General features: G+C 40.5%; 1 protein-coding gene across 2 annotated transcripts in view; it reads right to left on the bottom strand.

Moving 5' to 3' along the window:
- The window catches only part of SCAF11 (SR-related CTD associated factor 11), a 45,075-nt gene that overhangs the window by 20,479 nt on the left and 12,482 nt on the right, over nucleotides 1-12,114 (bottom strand). For both annotated transcript variants that reach the window (XM_075274316.1, XM_075274315.1), the window contains exons 2-8: nucleotides 11,156-11,224; nucleotides 9,989-10,143; nucleotides 9,347-9,424; nucleotides 6,968-7,059; nucleotides 4,102-4,151; nucleotides 3,917-3,951; nucleotides 2,644-2,744 (exon numbers count right to left, since the gene is read on the bottom strand). In XM_075274316.1, the coding sequence (XP_075130417.1) occupies nucleotides 2,644-2,744; nucleotides 3,917-3,951; nucleotides 4,102-4,151; nucleotides 6,968-7,059; nucleotides 9,347-9,424; nucleotides 9,989-10,143; nucleotides 11,156-11,216 (572 nt within the window). In that variant the 5' untranslated portion in view covers nucleotides 11,217-11,224. The remainder of the gene's footprint in view (nucleotides 1-2,643; nucleotides 2,745-3,916; nucleotides 3,952-4,101; nucleotides 4,152-6,967; nucleotides 7,060-9,346; nucleotides 9,425-9,988; nucleotides 10,144-11,155; nucleotides 11,225-12,114) is intronic.

A 12,114-nucleotide genomic window follows, 5' to 3' on the forward strand; every position in this document is an offset into this window, starting at 1 on the left:
GACCAGTGGGTCTGTACATCTGTATGTGTGTACTCGCACAGCCATGGAAACGTCAACCTTAAAGGGGTTGTCCCATCACAAGGATCCGATCTATACTGCTTGTTAATGTGGATGTAAGACTTTTCCTAAATACACTACTTCAGCAAAACTGCTTTGTTTGTCCACTATATTACTTTATTCAATTTTTTGTGGCCACAGCCCTGACCTAGCTGCTCATGAGTCAAGTGATGTATCTGCTGCTCTCAGGGGGGAGGGAGGAGGGGCTAAGTGCAGGGAGCGAGCCTGTGTATCTAGCTATTCCTGTGTCTACACCATGTGACCTAGCTTCCTGTTAGCAGATAGAGGAGAGGAGCTGCTTTCATTTCTTCTGTTCTCCCAGTTATCAGGCTAGCTAATTTAATTGTGTTCATTATGGCAGAGACAGGCAGGCAGTCTCTGTATGTAACACAGAAAGGAGTTGCTGCTGCCTGTACTTCATAGTCCAATATGGGTGGGCGGAGCAACACGTGAATTTGGGGGCGGAGCTAAATGGCATGTTGCATGTGAAACCCCGCCCACCAAATGATGCAAGAAACCAGGAACAAAGAAGATTTTACAGCAGTAAAGACTGATCAGTATGTGAGGTGCGAATACCCCTTTAACACTCGCTGACAGATCTTACTATACACATTCACACTGTGATGCGATTCTATGAACTAGGTTCGTAATTGATATATAACAGCATGGCTACAACATAATAAGCCTATGCCCACAGTATATGCTTAAAATAATCTGGGACAAGAGACTGGAAATGTACTTTATTGTGCCTACTAAAGACAATAGAGAAAAAAAAAAAAAAAGGGAGGATTGCAACTTTACATTGGACAGTTTGCAGTTTTATAAAAATCCACAGGTTTCCAGCTGTTACATTGTCCTGGCATACATACTGCAAAATGGGCAGCTTGTAATATTACTGAAGAGGTCACATGGAATTTTTGCCACACGTTGGGAAGGTTAATTCCAGGTAAGCCAGGTGCACAAATTGAATATTTCCTGTGGAATGTCAGTTGAGGATTTTACATGAATATTAGCAGCACAGCACAAAGTCGGAAAAGTGCTGGGGCCCCACTCCACATATTATGTCCTATAAAACATCAGCACACATTTAGGGCTCGTTCACATCTGCACCCTGGTCTCCGTTTTATACCCGAAACTGGACAGGAGACGGAAACCTGCAGGCATTTTTCAAACCCATTCATTTGAACGGTTTCGCCGCGAAGAGCACAAAACGCTCACGGACGGACACGGGCTGCCAGGTTTCTGTCTTCTGTCGGCAGAAGACGGAAACCTGGGAACGGAGATCGGATGTTATCCATGTGCATTAATCTGTTTTCCTTCAGGCTTTAACAACTATTTAAATATGCAGTTTTTCCCTGAACGAACATTGACTTATGATGCTAGTATGAAACTTAAAGGGGTTGTCCCATCTCAAGGATCCTATCTATACTGCTAATTTATGTGGCTTTAAGACACTTCCTAAATACATTGCTTAAGCAAAACTGCTTTGTTTGGCTGCTGTCTGAGATTATTCACTTCATTGTTTATACTGTGTTCCCATAACCACAGACCTGGGGATGATCTTATCTCTCTGCCAAGGACAAGTGAAGTAGCTCCCTGCTCTCAGGAGGGGAGGGAGAGCTGAGTGTTGGGACTCAGGAGCCTGCTTATATTTCTGAGCTGTTTATCTCCCGCTCTTCCAGTTATCAGGTCTGCTAATTGAATTTGGCTGATAAGGGCTGAGACAGGGCGTCTGTTACCTCTGTATGTAACACAGACTTAAAACGGAGGTTATTGCAAGCTGACTCTTGGTCCTGTAGCATGTAAATATGGGATTCTCATCACCTAACAAATCCAGCTCTGCTACATCAGCTTCATATTATGCGTCTTCCAGTGATACTGTGCTACCTACAACCGGCAGTCATGCCGGCGCTCCGCTAAGGAAGTGCCGGCATGACTGCTGATTGTCATAGGAGAGGACGTCCCCCGAAAATAAGACAGGTCCTATATTTAGAACGACAATTTAATATAAGACACTGTCTTACTTTCGGGGAAACACGGTATGAAGAGAGATAGCAGAGCTGGCTTTGCCTGTGAGACAGCAAGTCAAACCCCGCCCACCAATTCACTGAAAACCAGGGAGTGAACAGAGCATAAAGCCTGCAAGTTGGTGAATAGGCGAGTTGGGAATACCCCTTTAATCTATAGGATAGAGGATAACTTGCAGATTGGTGGATTGCAAACTCTCAGGCTCCCCTACTGATCAGAAGAAGATATGTCCAACTTATGTCCCATTTATTCAAATGGGGATGTCAAAGATGAACAAATGTAGTATTTCAGAAACTTTTCTTTTTTTGCTAGTATTTTGCATATCCTAGTGACATTATAAACTTCTGTAAAAACATTTTTTTCAGGATTTAAAAAAAAAAAAAAAAAATCTGCACAGAAAATTAGGAATCCATAACACAGGTGTGTACAGTAGAAAACAAAGATCATCTTCAACAGCTACAACAGAAAAAGTGTGCCTGCCCCCCTCCCCCCCCAACCAGTAAATGTAATGACAAAGAAAACGTCAAGTTTGAAAACTAAAGTTTTAAACTTGCTTACCGGTTATTAAAACAGGGCGTTATTGTCTCAGAGAGATTAAAAGGAGGACATGTAGAAATACTATCGCCAGTAAAAGTGTTAGGCCAGCTTAAGTTCATGACCTGTAAAAACAAACTTCATTAGGACGACAAATTTTATTTTTTATTTTTAAAACACAGTTACAGCAGCATGCTGGAAGTGTAAGGTCACGTTTTTGTTTTGCTTGCATGCTACCACTTTCTTCACATCTAAGTGAGTGACAAAGACAGCAGTCTTGGAAATCCAGTAAAACTGAACTTTACAATGGTTCCACATGCACAAGACAGATATGCAGACCCTCATTCTCCAGATTGGTCCTAAAGGACCGACAGCCAAACATCAGATACTTAACCCTCATCAACAGAAATAAGTGTCTATAAAGGGAAAATAACTTTAAAGGGGCTCTATCATTGGAAAAAAAGACAATTTTTAACTAATCACATCCTTGCATAGCCTTTAGAAAGGCTATTCCACACCTACCTTTTGTATGTAAATCCCTTCACTAGTTTTTGAATGAGACCGTTTTTATTCATATGCTAATAAGCTTCTCTGTGCACCCCAGAAGTCACTTTGTGCACTGTCTTCTGTATATACAACACAGGCTGCTGCTGCTGACACCTCCTCCCTGCTTTCACACACAGTGAGGGAGAGGAGAGTTGGCTGACACTTCCTGTGCATGCAGGAAGCTAATTAGCATATGAATAAAAACGGACTTATTCAAATACCACTGAGGTTATTTACATACAAAAGATAAATAGCCTTTTTAAAGGCTATGCAAGTATGTGCTTTGTTAAAAATGACTTGCCAATGATAGAGCCCTTTAAAGGATCCATTAGGACAGCTTGGTGGCTCAGGGGTTAGCGATGCTGCTTTGCAGAGCTGGAGTACTAGGTTCAAATCCAGCCTAACATCGGTATGGAGTTTGTAGGTTATCCCTGTGTTTCTGTGGGTTTCCTCCCACACTCAAGACATATAGATAGGGAATTTAGGATGTGTATATATAAGTAAACTACAACTGTATTTAGTTCCAATCTAAAATGAATCAAACTTTAAAATAGCTTTTATTTAAAATGTGTCAAAATTTCTCTGGGTTGCTTAGGATAAGCCATCAGTAATCTGGCCACACTTTTGGCACTCCCACTGATAAACATTTTGGTTAAATGGCATTGTATAAATCCGAAATGCCTTCAAAAAAAGAGCTTACGCTCAAATGTAGTTCGCATCCCCCAAAAATATATTTATTCACTAATCTCACCTCTATTTCAGGTTTCTCTTTATAGTCCAAGCATGCTGTAAATCAAAAATAAATTCAAAGTAAAACACCAGAATAACAGTAAAACAAGGAAGATGGCATGACATATTTATAATCCACATCGTAAAAACATTTGAAAGGAAGGGGGAGGGGGGACAAGAAAAAAAACAAAAAACAAACAAACTTACAGTTTTCCTTTTGTGGCGTTATAATGTCACTTTCTTCTTTTATGCAGATCCTATAACAGAAGATGGACACATTGTTACACAGTCCAAGCTACAAATATACAAATGATGAAAGTGAAATGTGGATTTTTTTTCCTTTTATTTTAATTTGATGTATTGATAGTTTGTGAGAAAAAATAATTTTTAACAAAAACATGTTTTACAGAAGTGGTCATTTATTGATCACAACTTTCTTTAAGCACAAACTCCTTTGGAAACGTATGTCTGCACACCCTACCTGACTGTACACTCACCGGCCACTTTATTAGGTACACCTGTCCAACTGCTCGTTAACACTTAATTTCTAATCAGCCAATCACATGGCGGCAACTCAGTGCATTTAGGCATGTAGACATGGTCAAGACAATCTCCTGCAGTTCAAACCGAGCATCAGTATGGGGAAGAAAGGTGATTTGAGTGCCTTTGAACGTGGCATGGTTGTTGGTGCCAGAAGGGCTGGTCTGAGTATTTCAGAAACTGCTGATCTACTGGGATTTTCACGCACAACCATCTCTAGGGTTTACAGAGAATGGTCCGAAAAAGAAAAAACATCCAGTGAGCGGCAGTTCTGTGGGCGGAAATGTGTTGTTGATGCCAGAGGTCAGAGGAGAATGGCCAGACTGGTTCGAGCTGATAGAAAGGAAACAGTGACTCAAATAGCCACCCGTTACAACCAAGGTAGCCAGAAGAGCATCTCTGAACGCCGCACAGTACGTCCAACTTTGAGGCTACAGATGGGCTACAGCAGCAGAAGACCACACCGGGTGCCACTCCTTTCAGCTAAGAACAGGAAACTGAGGCTACAATTTGCACAAGCTCATCGAAATTGGACAATTGAAGATTGGAAAAACGTTGCCTGGTCTGATGAGTCTCGATTTCTGCTGCGACATTCGGATGGTAGGGTCAGAATTTGGCGTCAACAACATGAAAGCATGGATCCATCCTGCCTTGTATCAACGGTTCAGGCTGGTGGTGGTGGTGTCATGGTGTGGGGAATATTTTCTTGGAACTCTTTGGGCCCCTTGGTACCAATTGAGCATCGTTGCAACGCCAAAGCCTACCTGAGTATTGTTGCTGACCATGTCCATCCCTTTATGACCACAATGTACCCAACATCTGATGGCTACTTTCAGCAGGATAATGCAATGCCATGTCAAAGCTGGAATCATCTCAGACTGGTTTCTTGAACATGACAATGAGTTCACTGTACTCCAATGGCCTCCACAGTCACCAGATCTCAATCCAATAGAGCATCTTTGGGATGTGGTGGAACGGGAGATTCGCATCATGGATGTGCAGCCGACAAATCTGCGGCAACTGTGTGATGCCATCATGTCAATATGGACCAAAATCTCTGAGGAATGCTTCCAGCACCTTGTTGAATCTATGCCACGAAGAATTGAGGCAGTTCTGAAGGCAAAAGGGGGTCCAACCCGTTACTAGCATGGTGTACCTAATAAAGTGGCCGGTGAGTGTATATAACACTCTGCACTTTTAGCCATACTGCAACTCTTGCACTGCAACATCTTATCTGCTTCCAAAAAGACTCCATAATTTTGTTTTGGACTTTGCCTGCTCTACGTTCTCTATTTTTTGCTATCAATCTCATAATGCTTCAGCAAAATATAACATAGGAAACAAAAGCCAGCACTTTTAGTACATAGGGTGGCTGAACCATCATCTTCGTTACAACTGTGCAACAGAATCAGCAATCCTCACAGGATGGGAGTTTATCCTTCAATGTTTAAAACCTTGCATAGTCCCTGCAATTTCATTGTACAAGGCCTGCTGGAACCTGCTACGTATGACACAGAAGTTTATAGACTGGGTAGTATCACTAGTGCTTTATTCATGCTATTCCAAGAAAATATCCCCAGTCTCATATAGAAAATAAAAAATAACAGTGAAAAGTTATAGCCTTAATATTTATAAGAAAGAATAGCACAAAATTTATAACATGAAAAGACAAGGTAAGTTTTATGCATACTCCACAAGTGCTTCATGAGATTTCCATTGGTGACAGATGTTTAGGCGCTAGTCCAGTTCTGCCTAGACAATGCCAGCATATTCTCAGATATGGACTCCACAGTTTCAGCAATGCGTTTTCTATGGTTTAGATCTGCTGTCCACTACTACTTACTAAGTATATTAAGTACTTAGCAGCAATAGCTGATGAGATGGAAATGAAGGAAATAGGTGGGTGGGTTCCAGCAGCTCCTTCACAAGCACAATCCTCTAGGCTCCCTGCAGCTACTGGCCAGCACTGAGTCTCTTCACTGAAAGAGTGAGCTCCATTTATTAATGCAGAGATAAGATCACTACAGCTCTGCACAGAGCAGGGAAAAAGCAGGCAAATGAGTTAACTCTTCTTTTCAAGGAGATGAATGGAGAGAGGTATGCTTTTGAAGGACGACAGGCGTTATTTAGTATATACAGTGCTATATATAAGACCTGCGCAGATGGTGCCATAATTAGAATGAAAATATAATCCACAGATAGATAATCAGATGAGGGTTTGTGCACACTCCTGAGTCTCACGGAAAGTGCTCAGTAAACTAATGGCAGGGGTCCACACTATGGACCCATCTTGAACTGCACATCCAAGTACAAGCAACATAGGGAAAATATCCCAAGAAAAAACAAACAAACCACCATACACCCACTTTGGAAGTGTCTTACATCAACAGTGATGTCCACATGAAGACTAAATTGTTTTTCTAAGTCACAGATTGAAATGTTATTTGTCTGGATGAAAAAAATTTTCATTTTCATATGGTATCATATGAATAAGCGAATCTACAGTTTATAATAATTACTTATTCCAACTGACCTGAAACAAAGTTTCCCTTTAGTACAGTATGTGAACGTCTCAGTGCAAACACAATTCAGGTTGTCCTTAGGTCTTCTTTCTTTTACACTGATCTGAATATACAAAAAAAAAAAAAAATGTAAGCAGTCGATCATCATCAGATCAGATATATCATAAAGAAAGAACATGCAGGGTCTTAGATTCCCATAGCACTGGAAATCTGTAGCTTATATGCTGGTATATAGATAAGGATGGATAGAGATACAAGAAGGCATGTTACATATAAACACATTTGGGATAGGTCAGTTTTGCCTACTTAAGTCTAGGGACCCATTAAGCACAACACCACGATTTTGCAAAAACCACAGTGTTTTACAGTACCTGCAAAGTGGATGGGGTTCTGGCTAGCCCTATCCACCCAGTGCAGAAACATAGTTGCCGCACACATGCCGCTTTTTTTTTTTTTTTTTTTTTTTTTAAAAAGTCAAGTTTTTGTAAATCGCAGTAAGTCAATTAACGCTGGCGTTTCTGTATAGGTATAATTGAAGCAGAAAGTCCACAGAGAAAAACCTCTGCAGACTTTGGGCCCCTTCACACGGTGTATACACGTGTCCGAGCGCGGCGCTTCAAAACAGAGCCCACTGATTTCAATGGGAAGCGCGCGTATATCGTGTCTAAATGAGTGGTGCGCCGTGTGAAGGGGCCCTTTCTGTGAAAAGGGCTTCGGGATAAAACGCAGTGTGGCAGCATTCTCACAAAGAGTGTTACCTTAGGCTAGGTTGACAAGTGCTGAGCTCATTCTGGCCCATCAGAGAGAAAAGTCCTCTCCGTGCAAGACTTTCCCCTCAGCTGATTTTTGGCAAAAGCTGCGGTGGAGTAAGAGTCTGACGCAGATGCAAACCTAGCCGGAATCGTTAAAATCTATTTAAAAGGTTTAAACCGTTTACAGACTGAGGTTAAAGAATAGTCGAAATGGAGTGGTTTGTGAATTCTGTCAAATTACATAAATTATATCTTCTAGGCACCACAAAACCTTTGTACATCAATACAGAAAATTCCTTAGGCGCAATTTTAGATTGTGTAGAAACGTTGGAAATACAGTAGACTTAAAGAGGACCTTTCACATCCACAAGCATATGCGATTTTATACACCACTAGAAAGCCAACGGTGCGCTGAATTCAGAGCACTGTTGGCAGTCCCGTTATGTTCACCTAAAAAAAAAAAAAAAAAAAAAAAAAAAGTAATAGTTTATCCCCTTCCATGTTCCAGTCCTCAATTTTTTAAATGTTACTTCACTATGAATTTTTTTTTTTTTGTCATGAAGTGACAACAATTTTGCCTTAAGGGTGCATTCACACGGAGTAACGTGCCGCGTGACCTGGCGCGTATACACCGTGTGAGATTTTGAGCGCCGTATACGCTCCCATTGATTTCAATGGGAGCCTGTATCGTATACGCCGCGTTATTTTGCGGCCGCAAAATCACGGACGCAAAATAATGCGGCATATACGATACAGGCTCCCATTGAAATCAATGGGAGTGTATACGGCGCTCAAAATCTCACACGGCGTATACGTGCCAGGTCACGCGGCACGTTACTCCGTGTGAATGCACCCTAAGACTTTATGCCAAGCACAAGTTTACAGCTATATAGTGCTATTTTTTCACTATTTTCAAATTATTTCAAATTTGTTTCACTATATTCCAAGATCCCTAATGTTTTATTTTTCCATCAACATGGCAATGAGGTTTGTTTTTGCAGGAAGTCTTAATAATTATCGGAACAATTTTGGGTCACACTTTTTTTTTTTTTTTTTTTAACAAAAGTCAATTCTAGCTTCTGAATTTTAAGATTTTTGGTGTTAAGTGTCATGGAGATAAACCGTGCACTAAATTTTATTTTATGGGTTGTTGCAGACATGTCAATACCAGTTAATGAAAAAAATATATACAAAAGGAAAAATTGTTTATTTTTACCTTTTCGGTAAAGTCAATTAGGTGTTGCAGTCAGCAAACAACCTAACTAGGCACAAGACAGTGACTGGCTGCCATGACAACCCCTCAGAACCTTCAATCTTATCACAGGAGGTCCGAGGGGTGACTGCTATTGATTACAGCATCCAGGGGGGTTAATCCGCCAGAGTCCGACTATCTTCTGACTCCGGTGGCTGGCTCCAGCCCTCGGCTGCATAACATAGCTGAGAGCAGGAAGTGAGCTGTGCCTGCGGCATTACCGTGCCATACTATTACAGCACTGAGCGGTAACTATATCTTCTGCACAATTTAATAGCATGGCACAGAGCAGGAAGGGGTTAAAAGAAACTGGAGTTGGCGAATGGTCCTCTATTAAATTAATACAATACTTTGCATTTGCTATTATTACACATACTAAAACTTACTTTAGTCCATGAACCAATAGAGTTTGTTTTATAAATAGCTTGAAATGGTTTACGGTCAACAGGACAAGAAGTAGATGTCTGAAAAACAAAACATGGCAATTTTTCAACTACAAAAACACCAACTTTCACCACTTCCAGACCGCCCATAGACTATAAACGAGGAGTGTGCATGCAAAAATGGAGGGGTGGCTATACATGTCTAACTTCTGTAGATCCAATCAGGAGAATGAGAACTGCAAGTTCTCTTGAGTGTTCTTTGTAAAGAGGGGGTGTGCCATCCCAGCGGAGGAGTGGCCATACATGCACACAATAGCATATATGGAGCAAGGTGGCACTACTTAGAGCAATAGCCTGGATGGGGATGATGAAAAAACTCTATGTAAGGGTGGTGCTCTAAGTGAAAGAAAGTCTAAGCAATAGAAAAAAATAGAAAAAAAAACAACTATTATACAGAGCTTGATAAAGTGCTGAACAGCACGAAACAGCTGTCGCGCTTCCTCTGAGCGTGCCTCCTCCCATGTATGTTTTTACCTGGACATTCACAATAAAGTTTGGACTTTTTAACGCATAGGGTGAGTGCCAAGTTTTTCTTTCTATTTTTTTTTATAATACATGCACACAATATTGAGAATTACAACTTACTTCAGACCATTTAAGAATGCAGGAAACACAAAATGCATGGCAACACTCTTCTGGAAAGCCAACTTCTAAAGTGAGAATGTTAAGACATATGGGGCATCTCTCACACGTGTTAAATATTTCAGTACTGGCACAACTACCATTGTTATTTTCTTCACCTGCAAGAGAGTATTTAACAGATTTATTTTTATATTATATAAAATAAAATTGTATATATTTAAATTTAATATTTTTTAATATTTATCAGTTATACATCTTAAACAATATGTTAAAGCAAGTCCACATCAAGAAAGACCGTCCACTATTCAACAGGATAAGCATGGTGCCTCAAGGTACTAAAATAAAGAGGTTTTTCTATGCTTTGTTATTTGCCGCTTCCACTCTGTAGGTGACATGATGTCTTGTACATCTGTCACATAGCTTTAAGTTTTAAGGCATGTGATACCAAGCATAAGTGCTACACAAATGTACAGCACTGTGCTTGATCAGTACAGCTGATCATTGGTGTCCTGGGTGTCAGGCCTCCAAAGATCTTTAAACTGATGACCTATCCGAACTATAGGTCATCGAATCACTAGTCAATGGTTACAAACATGTAGCCCACGGGGTGCACAACAAGCAATTGCCAACAGCTTATTTCAGCGTTATGAAGGGAAAAAGGCGACTGTGTAGCCGCCATTGTTGTGTCCCCCTCAGGCCCAACATTTGTCATAACATTACATAAGTTTTAACCTGTTTCTTTATAGACACATTCCCATCTGAGTCATATAACAGATTCACAGTATATGCTGGAAGTGTCTGAAAGGTGGAGGTTGTGAACTGCTGGGTTTGCATCTTCCATAAACAATAGTGGAGAAAGCCAGGTACATGAGCGAGGCTCCTCTCTCGAGTATGAAATAGGATAACACAGAATGTCTGAGAGGATACCACCACCATATATTACTGCAGCCTTTGTGAGTGGCACAAACTAACAGCGTGGCCCTCAGACCAGAAGAGGTTGTCCACCCAAGACGCCTGGCCCCTGCTGATCACACAAATTCCCCATCGTGTATACTGTATATTGTTTATTTCTCTGCATAAGAAATAAGTCATGAGATTTAATTTTATTATGCTTCTTTACAAAAAAAAAAAAAAAAAAATTAAAATCTAACCAAACGCCAAAACACTTACCATCCTTGTCTTCATGCTGCTCATTTCTGGTATTTGAAGGGCATGAACTCTTGTTCGTCATCTTTCAAACTAAAAAACAGAGCAATGTATTTATGAAGTCACCGATGGCACCACACACAATATATTTTTATGTAACATACTGTAGTTGATCTAAAGATACATAAACTGCATATGTACAGAACCAGTGAAAAGTTTAGTCAAATTATTTTTTATACTATAAAATTCATATTGAAGACATGAAAACTAAGACGTGACACCTACAGAACTTAGCGAACTTAGTGTTGATACAGATTGTGTTTTATGTTTCTGATTCTTCAGAATAGCGCGCTTTTGCACACTCTTGGCACTTTATCAGATTCAAGAGATCATCACCAGGAATGGTTTTCCGAACAGTCTTGAAGGAGTTCCCAGAGGCACCAAGCACTAGTTGGCTGCTCTTCTTTCAGTAAGCAAGTCATCTGGATTGGCTTTAGGCTAGCTGATTGTGGAGGCCACATAAACTGACAAAGCAAGCTATCACTCTTCTTCCTGGTCAAATAGCCTTTTGAGTCACTGTACTGTTGAAAAAAATTAAATTATCGTCCAACCAAGCACAAACCAGATGAAATGGCATGCTTCTGCAGAATGCTGTGGAAGTCTTGATGGTCAAAGTGTGGTTCAAATAATAATCAACAGCATTGCCAGAAACTCACTAACACACCTTCTACATGGTGGTTTTTCAGGAATCCTCCATGATAGCACACAGGAGGTTAATTCTCACCCAAAATAGGGACTGGTTAAAAAGGTCATGCCTCCCACAGTACACCAGTGTTTACAAATGACCAAAGTCATCATAATATACTAAAGGGTGTGTCGTGGAGGATCTTAACCCTAGCTTATAAAGTCAAGAATTTGAGCAAAAACAGGATGTAATAGGTTAAGTTTAGACTCCCTACACCACACAGTGAATATTTTACAAG

The sequence above is a fragment of the Leptodactylus fuscus genome, chromosome 5 (genome assembly GCF_031893055.1).
Source record: "Leptodactylus fuscus isolate aLepFus1 chromosome 5, aLepFus1.hap2, whole genome shotgun sequence".
Lineage (NCBI taxonomy): Eukaryota > Metazoa > Chordata > Amphibia > Anura > Leptodactylidae > Leptodactylus > Leptodactylus fuscus.